The 20,869-nt window shown below is 53.0% G+C and overlaps 1 protein-coding gene across 21 annotated transcripts in view; it reads left to right on the top strand.

The window, feature by feature from the left end:
- Ptprf (protein tyrosine phosphatase receptor type F) overlaps positions 1-20,869 on the top strand; it is an 83,165-nt gene that overhangs the window by 1,284 nt on the left and 61,012 nt on the right. For 20 of the 21 annotated variants that reach the window (XM_036179495.1, XM_036179504.1, XM_036179503.1 and 17 more), the window contains exons 2-5: positions 5,236-5,315; positions 12,050-12,185; positions 19,260-19,405; positions 19,583-19,724. In XM_036179495.1, coding sequence (XP_036035388.1) covers positions 12,095-12,185; positions 19,260-19,405; positions 19,583-19,724 — 379 coding nt within the window. In that variant the 5' untranslated portion in view covers positions 5,236-5,315; positions 12,050-12,094. Of the gene's footprint in view, positions 1-5,235; positions 5,316-5,916; positions 5,984-12,049; positions 12,186-19,259; positions 19,406-19,582; positions 19,725-20,869 lie in introns of all 21 variants that reach the window. The other variant, XM_036179484.1, reaches the window with a different exon arrangement.

Below are 20,869 nucleotides of genomic sequence, written 5' to 3'. Positions count from 1 at the left end.
CTGGTTCTTCTACCCCGGGAGGGGGAGGGGCTAGCCCTTCTCCCCATTTCACCCCCTCCCCCTGCGGGGCCCCTGAGTTGGAGCCCGTGGGGTGGGAGCCCTACCTGCCCCTAGCTGTGGAATGGGAGGGAGGACCACCCTGAGAGCAGCCCTGCAGGCAGGGCTTGGGAGATGCTGGATGACCTAGGGTTGTTGAGGAAGGCTCCACTTCTGCTTCTGAAGGGACAAGAGGGGCATCCTGAGCGACCTGGGAATACAGGGAAGTGTTTAGTGGTGGGATGGCAGTTTCTGGATGAAGGACCCAGTGTGGAATCTGATAGGATCCAGAGGAGAGGTCTGACAGGAAATCTGAGGGATTCTGTGTGGCTCCTTATTAACTCTTGCTTCAGGGAGTGTGAAAATCCCTGTTTTTGCTGATTGTCTGCATCTGCCTAGGGCTTCATGGACCCCAGAACGGTCCTTCATTCTCAGCCAGGGCTTAGGCCACACACCCCACCTTCATTCCGTCTCAGCTCACCCTCCATTCTTCCGGTGCACTTCACCTTCCCTGCAAGAAGGAGCCCCATGCAGAAACCTGCTGTGCTTGCACGCTCACATCACACCTGTGCACACTCGGTCTTGGGCCTTCTTGCGCACATAACTTCCTTGCATATTCTAGTTCAGATTCTTCATGGTTTTGTCTTCTTTGAGTTACAGTGGTCCTCTTCCTTTCATAAGGACAATCTTGATATGATTCTCACTTCCTCCTGCAGCTGCTGGCCCCTCCCCTCCCCTCTGTCCATCTCCTGTGTTTAGGGCTTTGGAAAGAGTTCTTTTCCATAGTTCTGAGTGCTGGAGAAGCAGTTTTCGGGGAGGCGGGGAGGACTGCAGCAAGGGTAGATAGGCTGAAAACCCTTCCTTGTGAATTGTGTTGATGTGCAGCAAGCTACTTACTGTCCTGCGTTTTCCCTATACTTCTTCCCGGCCATCTGTACTGGGAGTCAGTTTGAGGTCCTCAGTGGGGGAGCTAGCCCCCAGACCTAAACAACTTCTGTGCTCCAACCTGTGCAGCAAGGAGGTCTCTTTGGGGTCTCAGCTTCAGTTCCCTGTCGAATGGGGCTGGTGTAGGTGGGCCCCAGGGCTGCTGTGAGAAGCCAAGAGGACCCCGTGGCTGTGCAAGTCAGCAGTGGCAATCGCTCCGTGGGAATGCAAAAGCGATTCAGTAGCCTGTTATTGATTGCTGACCGTGTGCCAGGCACAGGGCTAGGCACTTTGGGCATGGCAATGGCGTCCTGTGGGACTAACAGCTGTGTGGAAAAGGAAGCTCGTCTCTTAGCAGCTGCTGGGTTGGGAGCATTAGCCACAGAGAGTAACTGCCATTCCAATCTGAGGTTAGAAGAATGGAGGAGTCCGTGTGAGACGGGAGAGTTGCAGGTTCAGGGTGAGATGAAGCTCAGAGGAGACTAAGAAAGGGCTCTCTGGAGTGGGTTTAGACAGGTCAGTAGGAGTTTGCCTGTTGGGAAAGAGAAAGGATGCTGCAGATGAAGGGAAACTTAAAATGAGCCTCACTGGAAATGAGGAGGCAGGAAAGCCCTCACCTAGCATGGGTAAGGCCCCAGACTCAGTTCCCAGCACTGCGAAGAATTTAAACAGTGTGCATAAAGATTGAGAGATGTTATCACTTGTGGCCTGTTCAGAGACACGGCAGTTCACAGAGCCTTGGATGTTTTGTGAGGTATCCGGGAGAGACATGTATGGCTTAAAGTTTGGGTGGAGACGTGGGTCATACTGCAGATTTCTTCACTAGAAGATGGTTCTGGGCTATGGAAAGTTCTGGGTGGAGACAGGATTCCTAGCAAGGAGGATGATGCGTGCAGAAAGTCAAGTGAGGGAAAGGCAGCTTAGGGGGCAGGGTGGGACAGGGCCATGGAGAAAGCACGTTTGTTGACAGGACAGAGTGGTTTATGGGATGTGGAGTGAGGAAGTCCTGAGCTAGGGACCTGGGGAGGAAAGGCCAGGCCAGGTAAGTGTTGAGCCCAGGCCCCATGTGTTGTCTGTGAGGCACTTGGGTTTGGTATGAAGCGACAGTCTAAGGCAGGGACACCAGGAGTTACGTGGGAGCTAGAAGCGATGTTCTCTCAGGGAAGACAGCTGTCAGCTGGAGTTTGAATTGACCTTGAACAATTTGCTAACCACCTCTGGACCTCATTTCTCAAATGGGTATGCTAAAACTCCATGCCTCATGGACTGTTAGAGGGACTGAAGAGGAACAGGAAGCTTTTGGGACAGGGCCTCACATCTTGTGTTGTCCCTCAGTGGCAGCACTTGTTTTAGGGTCATCCGTAAAAGACGAAAATACACCCCTGTCTCAGAATCACCAGATCACAGAGTTGCCTTTGGAAACACACACTGTGCAGGCAGAGGTACCCACAGCAGCTGCTGCTCTGAGCTGGGCCTTTACAGGTGGGGCGTTCAACCAGCCCGGGGCAGCTACCTTGTTCCCCAGTCTCATCTTCCCTGGGAAGTGTGTTGCACCAGTGTATTTGACCTTCAAGGTGCAGGTAGGTGTGAGAAGGCTGGAGGGGTGGGGCCCTGGAGGAGAGAGCTCTTGATGTAGAAAGAAGGGGATTCTGAGAAGGGGCAGTCTCTGCGGTGGAGTGCTTCGCTTCCTCCCAAGATTCTTTGCACCAAGTCTTGGTGCACTGGGCCTCTGGGTCTGAGAACTCCGAGTTTGTTTCCTTGGCTGTGTGTTATCTGCCGCTTCTGGGGACTGTTTATGGTGCAGCCCCAGGGCTGCCCGGAGGTTGCTTCAGTCTGTGTCTGTGCCCTGGGTTTCTGCTTGCTCCTCCTGGTCCCACTGGTGGGCCGGGCTTCAGCCTGGCAGGTGACGCAGAGCCCTCCTGGGGCCAGGCCAGCCAGGTTGGTGCAAGGAACTTCTACGTGATCTTGGTCATGACTGTTAACCAAGCCTGGTCTGGGACCTTTCTGGGTGTTGGACCCAGTGTGAATTCTCACTGAAATCCTATCCAGTTAGGCCGTAGCTGAGCAGCTGTCCAGTCTACCTTCCAGATGTCAACGCCAGTTTGTTTTCTCGGTAGCTGGCCATCTCGACTGTTCTAGGTCTGTCCCCTTGTGGGTCTGGAGTGTTGCTGGGGGCTGACCTGAAGGTGACTTGATAGTCTGTGTTGGAGCTCTTTGATCCTGGACTGGTGTGGTCCAGAGTACTGTTCTAGAACACTATCTTGGGCTATTCTGTGTTCCTTGGCAGGGTGTGTGTGGGGGGTGTCTTGGCAGCCTCAGGGTCCTGTGTTTCTGAGACCTACTTCATGGCCATTTTGGGTGTGCGCCTTTTCTTCTGTCCCAGTCCTCAGGCAGGAGGCCCAGTGCCGCTGGTATGGCCTTGGGTGTGACACCATTGCTTTGAACACTACCTCTCTGCCTGGGTTCCTGCGCAACGGTGGAGCTAACAGCCCTGCGTGGAGCATTGTGAGGCTGGGCGGGCATCTCCAGACAAACGGGCCTTTGAGTTTGCAACACGGAAGCTGGTTTCTCTGGCCAGACCCGCTTGGCAGCCTGCTGCAGAAGCAGCGGCCACTGGGAATGTTGTGGAGAAATGCTGTGGATGGGGGATGGGGGGGGTTGGGGGGGGGGGGGGGTGTAGAAGCCCATACTGGCATCCTGAGGCCCGGGGCCTTTGGTTCTAATCTGGCTGGGGGTGGGTGGGTCTGGTGAGGCCTTGAGTGAGTCAGTAACTTTTTAACTAAGAAGACTCCCTAACTTTACAAAGATGACTTGTCTAAAGTAAGAACAAAGGGCTGGAGAGGTGGCTCAGCAGTTAAGAGCACTGGCTGCTCTTGCTGGTGTCCTGGGTTTGGTTCCTAGCACCCACATGGTGGCTCACACCATCTCATCTATAACTCCAGTTCCAGGAGTCTGGTGCCCTCTTCTGAATTTGGTCACCATACATGCACACAGATGGTGCACATACATACATTCCGGCAAAACACGTATACACACCAAATAAATCTAAAAAAAAGTTAAAGTAAGGACGATTTCCTGGTGTGGAAGTTAGTCTGTGGATGAGCATCACGCCTGGGTCAGTGAGGATGTTCCCAGCTCCCCCACAGTTTCCTGTTCAGGGAAGAGCCACAGTGGCAGGACTGTAGATAAACACTGCTGTGTGTGGGGTGAAGCCCAGAAGGAGCCCTAAGTGGGCTGTTGCATGCTTCACATGGGCACCAGCAGAGCAGCTGAGCTGGTGATGAGGTGATGTAGGTGTGGCTAAACCCTACCCCCACCCAGGACCATGGGCATGCTAGTGAGAGCTCAGTAATGGTTTTAGAAGGAAGGCACAGGGCTCTGACAACTGTGTGTGTGCCAGGGGAGGAGGCATCCAGGGGCACACCTTCATTTTAAAAATTATAGAGAAGCAGAAAGTCAGAAATAAATATTGCTCCTGAAGTTACTTCGAAGGCTGGTGTATGTGCTGGGGTGTGTCCTGGCTGGGCTGTTTTCTGTGAACTTATATCCTCACCATGTGTTGACTGAGCACCTACTGTGTGCTGGGTTCCTACTGGGCACTGGGGAAAGTGAGTTGAGCCAGGCAGGTGTGCCCCAGGTGTTTACTGAGCTTATTTTAGTGACTTAGAGTCAGGTAAGTAAATGAATACGTTTGTGGTCACTGCTGTGAAGCAAAGTCCAGGCATGTAGTTGGTGATGTCATGGTAGGCTTACTTGAAGTGCTGTTGGATCTGAAATCTGAGTGGTAACTGGTCAGAAGCATACAGGTAGCCCATTTTAGGCGGTGACACACATCGTGGGCAGGGCTCGGAGACAGGAGAAAGTAGGGTGCACTTGAAGATTAGAAGAGAGTACACTTGTGGCTGGCTAGTGAGGGGAGAGCCTGGGCAGGTGGCGCCCCAGAGGTAGGATGGGTGACTGCTCTGCTCCAGGGTCACTGTGGAATTTAGACCCAGATTCTGTGGCCATGGTTGGAGACTTGGCCTGTGTTGCTCATGGGCATAGGGATGTAGACAGATGAGTAGGCACATAGTAGGTGCTTAGAGAGCATCAGACAAATGCAGTAAAGTAACCAGATGGATATTTTTACTAAATGGGGATCATTCTACACCGACAGATCTGTAACCTGCTTTTCTTCTCCCTGCATAAATAATGCGTGTCAAGTCTGTCTGTGTCAATTTAGACTCTGCTTTGATGGTGGTCCTGATGTTGTCTCATCTTCTCCTCTCTGTCCAGGAAGGAGCGGAGGCCCTGGTGCCCTGCCCTCAGTGCTGACTGCCCAGCAAGAGTGACTGATAGAAGCGAACAAAGACCCGGTGAGTGCGCCCCAACGTGGGGCCAGGTGCATGGTTGTGGTAGGGGGTGGGGCAGCTGTGGGCCAGGCTGAATGGTTTGGATTTTCATGTGAGACTTTGTATAAGTTGTAGAGGGGATATCCAGTGTACATGTGGCTGAGAGATGGTCGAGGCCTGGACCAGGAAAGCAGTGAGACAAGAGGAAGAGAGGGGTGTTACTTAAGCTGGTGGAGTAGATTAGAGACCATAGTGAAGGATTGAACGTGGCACGTGAGGGAGGGGAGATGTCTGGCTGGCGTGGAGGACGGAGGTGAGTGGGGAATGATGCACAGCCCATCAGTTGCTGTAGGTGTGACACAGGCTTCTGGGTGGCACCAGGGTCTGTCTGCTTCTCCATTTGTCCTGTTTTTGTAGGGAAAAAAGACTGCCTGTCCACTGAAGATGCTGTAGAAGGGGCTGTGTACTTGGGGTGGTGGGCTGGGGTTTCAGAGAGCAAGGCCAGGAGATAGTTAGGAGTCTATATGGTGGGCTGGGGTGAGAGACTGAAGGCCCTAGACTTCCTCCAAGGGTGCTTCAGAAGCACGGAAGGTTCTTAAGCTGACATTATCATTCATTCATCTAGCTGTCCCTTCGTTCATGGAGCATTGGCTAGTGCCTCCCATCAGCTGGAAGAGCAGACAGCGCACACGGTGGGCATGATTGGATTTTTGTTTTAAAAAGGATTATTTATTTTTGTGTTGTATATGAGTGTTTGCCTACACGAATATGTATACACCACGTGTGTACCTGGCGCTTCTGGAGGCGGAAGAGGGGGTTGGATTCCATACAGATAGTTTTGAGCCCCCATGTGTGTTTTGAGAACTGAACCTGGGTCCCTAGCAAGAGTAGGAAGCATTCTTAACTGCTGAACCGTTAACTCCAGCCCCCAGATCTGCACTTTTGTGAGCTGAAGGGACCATTGGCTTGTGTACAGGATGGATTAGAAGGGAGGGACCAAAGGCAGGAAGCCCATGGAGGGGATGAGAGGTAGTTGGGATGGAAGAGGGGGAAATTGAAACTTCCTGGCAAGATGGATGTTTGGAATGGGTAAAGACACTTCAAGGATTTGCTGACCTGGATGACAGGTTGTCCCCGAGCTTGTGGGCTTTCTCTGTAAGCTTCTTGAAGACAAGACCCACACGCCTCATGGTCATCACCCTGTTCCTGAACAGTTCTAGATAGATGGTTAAACAAAGAGGCCAGGACAAAGATTGATCTGAAGCCAGCGAGGTGGCTCAGCAGGTAAATGCGCTTGCTTCCTGACAACCTGAGTTCAATTCCCAGAACCCAGTGGTAAAAGTGGAAGCAGAGAATTGACTCCACAAAGTTGTCCTCTGACCTCCCCGGAACCACACATACAATTATAACAAACACATAAAGATGTGGAAAGAGAGGTGGCTCTGGCCTCGGTGCAGTGAGAATGCTGTGAGGGTCAGTCACACTTGGTGAGACGGGCAGTGGGCCGCGCAGAGGGCATGGGGAGAACTCCTAGTCAGGAAAGGCCAGATGGAGAGTGTGTAGGGTAGTAAGCGTCCTTGTGCTGGGCCTTAGGTGAGGGTCTGATCTGCCTGTAAGCCCAGTCTTGCCAGAAGAGGGCCCAGAAAGGAGCCGTTTGTGCTCTGGTGAGAGCACATGTGAATGACATGTCTGGAGGGTGGAGATGGGGTGTACAAGGCCCCCTGCTTCTAGAGGCTGAACTGATTTGGGAGGAGAGGAAGATGCCTTGAGATTCTAAAGACCAAGAAGGTACTGATAGGAATGTCAGGAACTGCCTTTGGTTGAAGGTGTGAGCAGTTCCAAAGGGGACTGAGTTCTGGGGCTGGGGCTAGGTCGGGCTGTCGTCGGCTGTCTAGCTTGCCACCTGTACCAGGGTTTCTCTGTCTTGGTACTATAAACATTTTAGACAAGGTGATCCTTTTTTTATGGGGCTGAAATGATGTTGGAAGATGTCTCACAGTATCCCAGGTTTCTTCCCATTAGATGCTAGTAACACCTACCTCCATCCCCAGTCCTAACAATCAAACATGTCTCTAGACGTTACCTCATGTCCTGTGGCAGGGCAGGGTCACCCTGGCTTGAGAACCACTGGTTTGTATCACCTCTTGTGATTTTACTAAACTGTATACAACCTGGAAACCTAGGGAGAGTCATTTGGGGGAAGATTTACATTGGTGGATCCCTTGAACCCAGTTCTGAAGTGGAGTGAGTGGAGCAAGAGAAGGGCATCTTTTGCAGTAAAGATAATAATACTGGGTATAGAGGCCCCAAGGCAGCAGAGTTGGTGAACATTAATCCGAGGGGTCCCACCACACCCCCTAGGAAAAGGCCTAAAGACTTAGGAACCTATGTTGGCCCTTTTGGATTTTTGTTTAGTTTTGTTTTTGTTTTTTAACTTGGCCCCTGTTAGGTCCTTGGCTTCTATTCCCAAAGATTTTGACACCCCTGGTTTCTCTTTTGACTCCCCAGAGAGTAAAAAGCTGAGAGATATAAAAGGGGCCTCAGTGTAGTTAGAGGATCCCCAATTCTAGAGTGGGAGAGAGTGTTGTTCCTGGCTGTTCACACAGACTCTGGCCGCCAGGCTGGAGGAGGTAAGGCAGTCAGTCAGTCTCAGGCTCCTTCCTGCCAGCCTGTTCCTCTGGGCCGGGGTCGAGGCCGAGGCTGTGATTTATTCCTGTCCTAATCCAGTGGTTGGTTTGGTGAGAGTTGGAAACATGTTGGTTTTCCCTTCCCAAGTGTGACAAGGCCTGTTTCCGCCTCCGTGGCCGCTGCTGCAGTACTACGCGGTAAACTGTCCAGGACATGACAAAGGGGCTCGGTTAGCTGCCGCCACAGGTTAAAAGATGAACAGCTCTTGGCTCTCCCTGCCCAGCATGCATCTTGTTGCTTAAGCCTTGGCCTCTCCTTGGCTGAGCACACCCTGGAACCCTGGATGCCCTTCTTCAGTCCATGTCCATGTTTGGTCTCCAGTCTCCGGGGAGCCAGGGTCCTGGCCGAAGAGGGGCAGTGGAGAAAGCTAGAGGGACAGGTGGTATTTGGAGACTAATTAATATTTGTGAATAACAACTCATGCCCCCGGGAAACAAATCAATCTGTGTTTGTATATTCATGAGGGGGCCTTGAGAATGATCCCAGCTGTTTTCCATCCGGGAACCCCTCAGTCCTAGCGTTTCATGGTCTCTTGGGGGCTCTCTAGCCCTGGCAGGGATGGTTCGGGTGGACCTCGTGGAGATGACACGCATTTTCCATGATACACATACATGAGTCCTGCGGCTTGATGTTGTGCCCGCTGATCCCTTCTTCCTCAGAGCAGGATTCCCAGGCTCTTAGGTTTCACGTCAGTTCAGTTTCCAAAAGTGCTTAGGGCCAGACAAGGGGTTAGCAGTTTTTTATTTTGCCAAGTAAGGACATTATTAAAAAAAAAAAAATACTATCTGCTGTCCCCATCACTTCATACAAGAAAGGACATTTTAGCACCAAGGACAAAATTTGAGAATAAAGGACATTTCTTCTTAAGAAAGGGCAGTTGGCAGCTGTACAGTGGTGTGGCAGTGAAAAAGATACATAAAGCCACTCTGAATGTAGAAAAATTAACTCAATTATAGCCTATAATATCATATGCCACGTAATTGTTTTCCTGCCCAAGTATGTCAGTTTGGTAGAACCAATGGCCCACAGTGCAATTCAGAGATGAGCTTGAGAACCCAAGTGCTTGGGCCTTGATTTTATCTGAATTGTCCAAGGCTGAGACTCAGCCATCCATGTTGGTGGAGTGGGTGTCTGTCTAAGAACTGCCGTATTGGGTGGGCGCACAAGGTCCATGGCTGTCCAGCAAGGCAAACGTGTTCTGTAGGGGACCTGGAGACCAGGGTGTGGGCAGGACAACATCTAGACTCAAGCCCAGGCCTGAGACTCACGGCTGCTCACCTCTCTTCTGATGAGGGAGGAGGCCCTGGATCTGGGAGCAGCCTGGACTGCCTGATACCAGGGCAGGCGCTGTGCCCAGAGTCCAGGGGTGGGAGCAACTTGCTCACACCAGGAGCTGCTGAGAGGCGAAGGCCCTGGCTTGGCAGACTGTGGTTGCCAGAGCAGTTCCCTGAGATTGTTCCCATGTTTATGTGTGTCCCTGAGGTCTCCTGGTGTTTCTAGTTGTCTGTATCCCTGCATCTAGGGATCACTGGGAGCAATTCTCTTGGGAGGGAATATCTATATTTTCAACTTAGAAAAAGGTTTTAACATTTTTCTGTGTCTGAGTGTTTTGCCTGCATGTATGTCTGTAAACCATGTGTATGCCTGGTGCCCACAGAGGCCAGAGGAGGGCATTGGATACTCTGGAACTGAAGTTATAGACAGTTGTGAGCTGCTGTTTGGGTGCTGAGAATCAAATGTAGATCCTCTGGCAGCCAATGCCCTTAACTCTCTCCAGCCCCTATTTTCAATGCTTCTGCCTTCTTCCTACCCTATGGATCTGAACAAAGTGTTCTGAGCACTCTACCTACATACTCAGGGGGTCTTGAATCCCCAAGAGCCACTGGCCTTTGCTACACTAGGGATCGGGTTCAGAGGCCAGAATTTCACTTACCTGTTCTGGGAGTGAGATACTATGATGGCTTTATTGAGTGGCACCTTGTTCCCCTTTATGTAATATTGACACCCCTCCCCTGTCTGTGAGAGTTACACCTCCATGGCAGTGTACTGGGGAGTCTTATCCCTGTGATGTCCTTATCAGGCAGCTATACCACAGATGTCTATACCCTCTGTGTACACCCACATGATGTCTGGAGCAGACACTGTTTCCATGTCTGCACCTGGGAGTTACCATGCTGTGATTGCTGTACCAAGGCAGCTACTGGGGATTAAGGCTCTGTAATTGTACTGGGGAGTTCTGTCCCGTGATGACTGGGCTGTGCATTTTTGTACCTTGTTACATCTATTCTGTTTCTGCCTTTCTGTCCATACCGGGGAGATGTGCCCCTGTGATACTTGTACTGAAGATTGTGTCCATATGGTGTCTGCGGTGGGGGATGGGGAGAATGTGCCTGAAATGGTTGAGCGTGGAAGTTAAACTCTCTGACTTTGTGATGTCTCTCCCACAAGACCTGCCTGCCTAGGCCACTCATCTGATCTGTGGTTCGACACACCTCGGAATTGTACCCTGGGTATCTGTACCAAGGCAAGAGTCCTATCTGAGAGCCATGTCCCCATGGTAACCTGGTCAGGCAGCTCACCACCTGATGTTTTGATAGCCACGCTAAGATAACCACGGTGCTGTGAGGAACAAGCCCAGATAGGGCCTTCCTCCTGACCTGGCAGTGTATGGCCTCCTTGAGGACTGAGCCTCCTCAGTGCTGTGACCGCTCAGCAGAACCCACAGCCCGGAATAAGTAGTGCTGGACACCACCCCATGTCCTTTGGCTGCTGCTTTTGCTGCTACCATTGTACCTCTTTTCCAGCAAGCTCCCGGGACAGGGGACTTCTCCCCTCCCCTGTATCCCCAGCCCCTGCCTCACTTCCCAGTGCCACCTGCTTTTTCCACCTTTGCTCACCGGCCGCTTATTCACCTCATGATCTTTGACTGTCCTAAGTTCAGAGCAGGGTTCAAATTCCAGCAAGGAGCAGAGCCATGTTTGAGCTCCATCCCTATGGTTCACCTCTTCTCTCAACTTGGAAATTCTCTTAGCCCTGTGGGGCGGGCACACCCCAAGGTGGGTCCACTGTCGCCCCCTCATTATACTCTGTTGTGTTTTCAAAGCATGGGTAAAAGGCCTGGCCATGTGCCAGTGCCCTGTATGTGGCCGTATGGGCACTCTGCATGTCACCTGAAGTCCCCAGGCAAGGAACATGGAAAAGGGACCTTTCGAAGCTCACCACTGGAGCTGAAGTCTCCAGCCACTGAAAGGCTTCAGCAGGTGGCTGCAGGGTGAAGGAGGCTGTAGACAGGAGGGTGAGCAGGGTCTTGAAGGCTTCAGCTAGCTTCCAGTACAGCCATCCCCATCTGCTTTGGATGCCTGGAACAAGGGGAGAGGCGGGGAGGAAGCATGGATGTTGAATCTGAGAGTCTAGCATCCCAGTCTCAGCCACTGAAGCCTCCTTAGCATTTGTCTTTGAGGTAGGAAGGCGCCATGGGAATTGGGTAGGTTGAGGGTGGCCAGGCAGGGCAACTGTAGCTTGTAGAGAGCAGTCCTGGCGAGCCCTGACGGGTTGTGGCTTTGGCTGTGAGCCTTTGACAACGTGGAACCAACAGCTGCTGAGTCTGTGTTCTCGAGCCTGTGCTGAGGATGTTGAGGTCTGGCCCCTTGCTTCCCGAGGAAGAGTATCAGGATGCTCCAGGGACGGGGATGTCCCTGGACTGTGTAAATCTGCCTGGCTGCTTATTGTTACTGTGTCTGTCTTGTTTTAGTTTGGTCTTGTGTCCCAGCCTGCGTATGTCTCCCTGTTCTCACCCCCTAACAGTGTGCGTTGGAAACTCAGTATCGGGATGGACCGCCCTGATGCTGGTTTCCAGCCAGCTCTGTGTTCCTCCTCCTGGGGTTTAGAGAATGCCCCAGGGCCCTCTGCCATCTCTTTCTATAGGGTGGGTTCGACCCTCAGCACTTGTCTGGGACTGTTGAAGTCGGCTCTGAATGGGCGGTGAGGGTGAGGGGAGGCCGAGAGGCAGCATGGGTAGTAGGGACCCAGTGGCTGCCAGCTAATTGGCTCTGCCCTTCTCTCCCTTACAGGTGGATTGTCTCGGGCTGTGGCTGGCTGTGGAGTTAGAACCCTGGATGGGCCTGGAGCCAGCCCCAGGGAGGATGATGGTGCCCCTTGTGCCTACACTGGTGATGCTTGGTCTGATGGCGGGTGCTCATGGCGACAGTAAGTCTGCCCTCCTCACCCAGAAACACCAGGATGGAAAGCGGCACAGCCCTAGAAGGGAGTACAGGACTGAGTCCTAGGGAAAAGAAACGGGATGATCAGATAGCTACCCTCAAGTCCTTCTGTCCTAGAGACCCCCACTTGGAATGCCCCCTCTAAAGGGTGCCTGCTCCTTCTGCTTCTCTGGACATCCTGTGGAGCACCTGGGTATCCATCCCTCGGGGTCTGCAGAGCACTGCATGTCTGAGTGTTTTCTGGACTCGGGGAGCCCTGTCCTGGGTTCATGTGGTCTGTGTGTGAATTGGGTAGACATGTGTTTGAGCACTTTGCAGCTCTCTGAAGAAGGCCCCATGTAGAAGGGAGCATGAGTAGAGTGCCAGATGGTCCACAGGTCCAGGGAGGACTCGGAAGCCCACCTACCCAGATCCTTCCCCTTTCCTAGGAACCTTCAAGGCAAAGGACAGCCTTCTCTGAGCCAGGCCTGCAATCCCTTAGAAAAGGGGGAGATTGTTATTGGCTTGCAGGAAGGAGAGGGGCGTGGGGAATGAAAGTAAGTGTTTGTTTGTTGGGGGACAATGTGTCCCCTACCCAAGTCCAACTCTGAACTTTGGTCTCTTCCCTGCTGCTGCCCTTCCCCCTGCCTGGCACTAGAAGACTGGCCATAGCCCGCCCTGTCACCATGGTTACCACTGCTTGGTTACTGGTGGGAGGCGGAGCACAGGACAGGCTTAGCCAATCTGCAGGCTGGGGGAGGGGCAAGGTCGGAGCTGAGGTCCCCTGGGGGGAAGGGGCTATTCCCAGTCTGTCCTGAACCCAGAGGCCGTCCAGGGCCCAACCCCAGGGGTCAGGCCTCAGGAAGCAGGCCATAGGGACCTCTCTATCGCCTCCAGGTCTCTAGACAAGAGCCTTATCCCACCAGGGCTCTCTCTCTTAATGGCTCATTAATAATTCAGGGGCCAGTCATAGAAGGGGGTGGCCCTGGAGCACCCCTCCCTTTGTCCTCAGGCTGGGCCCTGGGTAGGGTAGATTGGGGGAGAGGGTTTCCATTCCTCTGGACAGTAGCCAAGGTGGTGCGGGCTGGGGGTCTAGAGAAGTCAGGTGGAGAACTTTAGAAAGGGGGTGGGGTGGTCCTCAGGCCTGGCTGGGGCTGATAGTGAGAACTTAGAGCTACAGGGACGGGGATAAGAAAGAGGGCGCCAGCCTGGGTAGGCAGTGGCCCTTGGATATTGAAGGGCACCTTATCACTCTTCTTCCCACCATCCTCAGATCGTCTCAGGGCCCCAGGCGGCTAGGGAGGACCCTGCCCTGAGCTGAGACAGTGTGGCCTAGGAGAATGGCTGCCTTCTCCTCCCTGCCTCTGACCCAGCACGCCCAGCCTGCACCCCTCGGCCCCACCCTCCTGTCTGCCTCCAGTTTTCTCTCTCTGACTGGCATTACCACCCACCTGGTCACCAAGTCAGGAACCTGGGCCTCCTTCCAGCTCCCGCCCTCCCTTTTATTACATATATAATCCATCTCCAGGTTCTGGGGCCTCTACCTTTGGTGTGTCTTTCCCCACCTTCTTCTGCCAAGGCTCCTTCAGCTTCTGCCTGGGCTGTAGTGTGCATCAGCCTCGTGCTGGTCCCCTGCCTCCAGTCCTTCCCTCTAACCCAGGCTGTATTCCACAGTGGGAATCAGGTTGCATCATGGTACTCAGTTTCAGCTCCCCTCCAGCCCTGCCTTCCCCCTCTGCCTTTGGAGTCAGGGCTAGTATCTTCCTGTCTGCTAACTTACCCTTCACTGCCTCTCCACCCATAACCTGCCATGCTCTCTCCTCTCAGCTACATCTAGCTCTCTGTGTCCAGGTTCTCTCCATTCTTTCTATTTCCTCTGCTTGACACACCCTTCCCTGTCAGGTGTGGCACGGCCTGTAACCCTAGTACTTGAGGGATGGAGGTAGGATTAGGAGTTTTAGTTTATCTTGGCTCCCTAGTAAATTGAAGACAAGCCTGGGCTACATGACACTCTGCCTCCGAAAACAAAGAGGTGGGGTGAGGCATTTCCCTACTCTTTAAACCCGACCAGATCTGAGTCGGCTCTCACTATTTCCTATAGCAGTGTGGGTCATGCTCTGGTCCTCTGCACTCCTCAGAGCGTGCTGTTATGGCATTTTGCCTAGGTCTGTCTGTCCTGGCAGGCTGGGGAGTCTTGGGAGTTTAGACATTTCCAGCTCAGGGTCTGGAGGGGATGGTAGATAAGAAAGTAAAAAAGGGTTGGAACAGGTCTGACCTCTGTAGGAATCAGGAGGAGTGAGATGTAACTGTTTTAGGGCAGATTTCCAGGACTCTCTGCTTGTTCCTTAGTAATTTGGTTACAGAGACCAAGCAGGTGCTCGAAGGTGGGAACAAGGTGAAGAAGCCTCTGCCAAGGATGGACTTCCAGGCGCTGTGTCTTGACACTGTGTCAGGCCAAGAGCCGTAGAGCAGACATCAGCTAGGAGCCATGGTAAGGTAGCTTCAGGAGTCAGTGTCTGGCCTCCTAGCCTGCCGTTAAATTACACGCACTTTGGAATCTCTCCCCACTTTGGCAAGGCTTGGATTGAACTTCCAAGACTCCTCACTAGGGGCAAGCAGCCAGAGATGGACAGGGCTGCTGCAGAAGGCAGGGCGGGCGCCCCTAGAGAATTGACGACCAGAGCAGTGGAGCGCAGAGCGGACAAATGTGTTTCTATAGGCCTCTTAACGAGACAAATGAATGGGGGCCCTGGCCTCAGAGGGGAGTGGAGAGAAGCAGGGGAGAGAAGCAGCTGCCAAGAGTTAGCCTGGAGGCCTACCGTCAATGCCTAGTCAGCTCCAGTTAAACCTGGGTATGAAGGCACGCTTGCTTGCATGGATGCACACTTCTGGAACCTCACTTAGCGTCTCCCCAACCCGGGATTTTGTGCCTTCTTGATGGGGGGAAGGTATATGGATATGGAGTTAGGGGTGGTCTTGGTTCAGCCCTCAGGCAGAGGTTTCTGCTGGTTCGTGTGTGTCAGGTGCAAGGACAGAAAGAATCCACTCAGACCTGTCACAAGACAGAAGCCACAGAGCTGGGCACAAGTCTGTGAGCTGACAGAAGAGCAGGAGCAGGTTGGGGCGGCGCTGGCACTGGCAGTAGCCTGAATATCTTGGGAGGGTTCCTGGAATAGAGAGAGGGCCCCTGAAGATGAGTGGGCATTTGCTAACACAGGGTATTGCCCAACAAAGAGATGGGGCTGGCACGAAGAAAGAGTCATAGCCCTGGGCTCCTGAGCCTAGGAGAAAGCCAGAGTGAGACCTTCAGACGGCATGGGACAGCTGCGGGACCCCAAAGCCGGGTGCAAGTTGGATCCTGGTTATGGTCAAGTTATTTGTAAGTCATTGGAGTTCAGCAAGATGTCTGGTAGCTGAAGGGGTAGGGTAGGTGGTATGCAGCAGATGCGGGTGCAGAGCCCCTGATGTTGGAACAGGGCAGGGCCCTCCCCCTTGTGCTTATGGGTGGCCTGTCTAGACCCCGCCCTCTGGAGCTTCCAGCAGGAGTGCTTTCTCTGAGCCTGTTTGCCTGTTGCACAACAGGAGTGATCACTCCTACCTGTAAAGGTTAACTGGGGTCACGTGGGCAAGGCACCTGGCACCTAGTCAGTGCCCCCCTTTGGAGTGCCTCCTGGAATTAGGATTGCCCTTGAGTGGACTGGGCTGGGGAAGGCTGCCAGAGGCAGTCACAGGAGCTCACTAATGAGTCCCCAGCTCGCTGGCCACTCAGGGCCTGGGAAATCACCTCTCCAGCAGCTCCCCTGCCCTCACGGTCCTTCACTGCTGTGTGTGCTCCTCTTTCTGTGTGTGGCGGTCCTTCACTGCTGTGTGTGCTCCTCTTTCTGTGTGTGGCGCGCTGTTGATGTGCCTGTGTATTTGTGCCCTCCGGGAGGTACAAAATAGCAGTCAGTCTCCCTGTGGAGGAGGTAGCCCAGTTTAACTGTCTCTGGAGTTGCAGGCCTGCAGCCTCTCCGGGGGGTGTGATTCCCCCAGCCCAATCCGGTTCCTGTCCTTGGTCACTTCTTTTCATCTACAGGATCAGCTGTTGGCATGTAAAGACTGTCCCAGGATAGCCCATAGGGCTGGGTGACACAGTGGGTAAGGGTGACGCAAAGCTCCTCTTAGCATGTTCAGATGACGCCCTGTTTTCTGGACTCAGAAGTTTTGTTCACAGACCAACAAAATGGCTCAGCAAGCAAAGGCACTCACCAGCAGGCCAGAGTCCATGTAGTGGAAGGAGGGAACTGACTCACCAGCGTGTACCACGCATGGCACATATGCACATGCATTCACACACACACACATACAAATACACAAATAAAACTTACAGTGTTTTTTGTAAAACAAAAAGATGTTCTGTTTAGACTTAACACCAGCTGATGAGGCCCAGGGCAGAGTGGTCACAGGTTTTGCCTGCCCACCTGGCGCCCCGGCTGACAGTGTGATGAGGCCCAGGCATCCACTATCTGGAAGAGGGGCTGATGAGGGGGTACAGGGTGCACTCAGGCAGGCCCAGATGGTGGGTAAGTGCACCAGGGCCCAAACTAAATTCTCAGTGTAGTGCTTGACCTCAGGCAAGGGAATACAAGATACTTGTGGAAAAAGGTGAATCTAGAGAGGCTAGTAGGAGCAAATTTGGGGAGACAGTGTAGAGACAGGGTTTGACTGTGCTTCCCAAAGGTCCCCTGAGGAACAGGAAGACCCAGAACTACCTAGAGCTCTGGAATGAGGGTAGCTCTGGGGCTCTGTGTAGGTCCCCTTGATAGGAAGCAAGGCAAGACCTGGCCATAGAGGGGCCCCAGCCCTGGGTAGCCTGGGACTGGAGCAGGACCGCCTGTCTGATCCTAGGCAGCATCCTGGCACTTGTCCAGCCTCCAAGGGAGAGGAGTGAGTAGTCCCACCTCCCTGATGGCCCCAGGCCTTGGGCGCAGTCCAGCATCCACACAGCTCCCAGGCCTGTTCCTCCTGGCTGCTGGTGATCTCCCTGGCTCTCCTGCCCGCCCTCTCTGCTCTTTGTTTGGCTCGGAGGCCCCTCCCCACCCACTCCTAGTCTTTCTGGTTCTTCTGGTTCTTGTGGCTGGTTTCGTTGTAGACACGTTGAGGCAGGACCTGGAGGAGCACTTATTCCCTGGGTTTCTCTCTTGCCTGGAGGGAAGGTGTATGTGAGGGGCCCCAGTCTCTACCACCCCTCACATTCCTTCCTCTGTCCATTTCTTGCTCTGTTTTGCACCCTTGCAACCCTGGGTGTCAGGAACTGGGTCAGACAGTGGGACAGGGCAGGAAACAGGACAGGCATGGAATCTGCCCTGCCCAGGGTTATGGTCTGTTTGGGAAGCCGCTATTAAACACCAAAAAGGTGGAAAGTTGTAGCTCCACATGCATGCTGAAACTGAGCACACTGTAGGAGGCAGAGAGCTTAAAACCATGGCCTAAGCTATGGGGCGGGTGGGTAGGGGTATGGGATGGTTTTTGAGGAGATGATATTTAAAGGTGACTTAGAGGTTTAGTAGGTAAAGGGTAGTAAGAGGTTCTTAGCAGAAGCTGCAGCTTATGCAAAAGCCCTGAAGCCTCAGGGAGCATTGCCTGTTCTGGGCTCCAACACCACGAGAGTGATTGGGTCAGACCTGGCAGGGCTTTGTCTGCAGAGGTAGGAGTTTACTTTTTGTTTGTTTGTTTGTTTGTTTGTTTGTTTGTTTGTTTGTAAGGAGCAGTGGGCGGCCTTGGAGAGATTTCATCAGGAGGAGGCTGTTCTCTGGCTTCCGAATAGAGAAAAGAGGAGGTGGGGTGGGGGGTGACACAGGCAAGGACATCAGTTTGTTCAGCCAGCCCGTTGTCCCATGGAGGGAAAATGGCGATCCAAGGTGGTGGCTGTGCAGATGAGAAGCTGAGAGCTGCTGTAGGGTGGGGGATGAGAGGTGACCTCACTGGACCCTGGAGAGGGAGGGTCCTGTTAGACAAGTAAGGCCAATAGTGGCAGTCTCTGCCACCCCTCTGACAAGGCCCCCCAACAGTCTCGTGTGAACTCTTTATGTCAGGTGTCTTGGCCACTACTCATTGCTGTGTGACTTTAGACACATACCTTCACCCCTCAAGCCTATGAAGTAGAGGCCTTGACTGAAAGAGGAAGTGAATAAAGTACCTGGCGCACAGTGGGTGCTTTTCTGCCAGGGCCCACACTGGGCCTGAGCTCGTGGGCGCCCAGCAGGTGGTCTGAAGGAGCAGTTCCCAAGGCACAAGCTTTCCTGGAACTGTTCATTGGCTTGATTAATAGGAAATGGATCCACTGTCAGGATTAACAAGGCATTTCTACATCTCAGTGAGCCCTCCTTGGGGCTTTTGACCCTGGGTGGTGGCACTTGAAGGGATAAGAGGCTGTGGGTCAGCCCTGGCAAGAAAACCAGGGTGTGGCAGGCCCTTGTCTGAGCCCCTCTCCTCCTCTGGAGCTGCCCATGCTCTGGGAAGGCGGTTGCCAAGCCAGTGGGGGCAGGGGTGGGAGGGGCAGTTATAGGAAAGCATCCCTCTGGGAAGCCATCCAGAGCCTCTCAGGGGCTGGAATGTTCAAGTCTTTGGGCTGTTGGAATGTAGGGTGAGGAGAGAGGGGGGGTCCTAGGGTCTGCCTAAGGCTTAGGGTAGGTGAGAAGTATCTAGGGGAGTCTGGGGGCTCTTCCCAGAACATTTTTGCTTTCTGTTTTTCCTGGAGCTTGGAGTGATCAGAGGCAGGAGACACATGGAGACAGGATCCCCCGACTTCAGACTCTGCTCTTTGTCAGCCATGTCACGTTGGACAAACACCTTGACCTCGCTACACCTTGATTTTCTCTGTAAACAGTAATCATAGCACCCACCTCCTCAGCTTCAGAGAGTTAAGGGTTCAGCTCCTTGAGCAGGGCCTGGCACTTACTAAGCGCTGTATAAAAGTTAGGCATTATTACTCTTTCCATAAGTCTTTCTTGCCCCGCACCCCCAAGGACTGCTACCTACAGTGTTGGCTCGTGCCTAACGTGACCATGTCACCGCGACTGAGTGTCTCTGTCTCTTCCAGGCAAACCCATCTTTGTTAAGGTCCCCGAGGACCAGACTGGGCTGTCGGGAGGGGTGGCCTCCTTCGTGTGCCAAGCCACAGGGGAACCCAAGCCTCGAATCACATGGATGAAGAAGGGGAAGAAAGTCAGCTCCCAGCGCTTTGAGGTTTGTCCTCCGTGGGCCGGGAGGACTGGGCAGGCAGGCTTTGGGGTTGGCCTGCTCTCTGTGGGGCCGTTCTCTTGTTCCCCTAAGTCTCCCTCAAGGGCCTTGGGATGTGAGGGGACCTGGCTCTAGTAGACCCCCACACCCCTAAGAGGTATGACCACATCTGTCCTGTGACAGGTCATTGAGTTTGACGATGGAGCAGGGTCGGTGCTGCGGATCCAGCCGTTACGAGTGCAGCGAGATGAAGCCATCTATGAGTGCACAGCCACCAACAGTCTGGGCGAGATCAACACAAGCGCAAAGCTCTCAGTGCTTGAAGGTATGTGCAGCGAGGGGCGTGGCGTGGTGGCCCGGTGGACTGTGGTACGGGAGCCCACCGGGACGGACGTCTACCAGGATGGACATCCTGGGGTGAGTGAGAGTCAGTGCTAGCCTAGATCACTAGCCTGTCCTGAGGCCAGCTGTGTGTATCCTTGCTGGCTTTGTGACCTCCCGCTGACCTGGTCCTGTGACACTGCTCTGTTGGGTCTGGGTCAGACTGGAGGTGTGATGCCGCAGCTGTGCAGCCCTGGGGTGATGTGGCCGTGGCAGTGAAGCCTGGCAGTTTGTGTCAGTATATTCCTGGTGCCCAGATCAAGGAGCTTGGCTCTGTGTGAATTTTAACGTCATTTCTCATTTGGCGGCTCATTCATTCATTCATTCATTCACTCATAAACTTTCCTTGAACTAACTGCCATAAAGCCCAGAATGTCACTTGGTATGTGCTACCCTCGTTCAGCGTCCAGTAAATTCTGTAAGGAATGGGGACACTTGGCTTCCAGGCCTTTGCCAAGGTCTAGGGTGTGAGGGGAAACGGAGCTTCCAGAACTCTGAGTGGTCAATTTGAGGCTTTTCAAGTGGCAGTTGGAAGCTGGAGAACATGAAGAGGAGGGGGGAGTAGTAATTCAGTGAGTCTGGAGGATCGGGCTAAGAAACGAACCCTTTCTTAAGGACATAGAAAGCCACAAATAGGGTGGGAAGTGACATGATTAAACCTTAACCACAGTGGAAACATGAATCTGAATGTGTGCTTTCAAAATACCACATTGATTGTTGCTTTCGTTTTGAAATGCAATACCAATATCTGTTCACTGTTAAAAAATTGAGAAGTATAGGCTTGTGCATAGGGAGAAATAACGATCTCTTATAGTCCTACCTCTACTGCTATTGGTTATTTCTTGGTGGCCCATTTCCTGTGTGTGAGATTTGTATATGTGTGTACATATATTTGTATTAATATATATAAACAGAATAGTGATCACACACTGTTCCGTGACTCTGGGGTTTTTCTTTTGATTTTTCCCATGCTAGAGGGCAAACTCAGGGCTTTTAGACGAGCTCCCTCACTGATCCCGAAGCTCACCTATTTGGCTAGCCTAGCTGGCTGGGGAGCTCTAGGAATCCACCTATCTCTACTTGCCCTTC

This window comes from Onychomys torridus, chromosome 2 (genome assembly GCF_903995425.1).
Source record: "Onychomys torridus chromosome 2, mOncTor1.1, whole genome shotgun sequence".
Classification (NCBI taxonomy): domain Eukaryota; kingdom Metazoa; phylum Chordata; class Mammalia; order Rodentia; family Cricetidae; genus Onychomys; species Onychomys torridus.
This window is presented reverse-complemented; position numbering and strand designations above follow the sequence as displayed.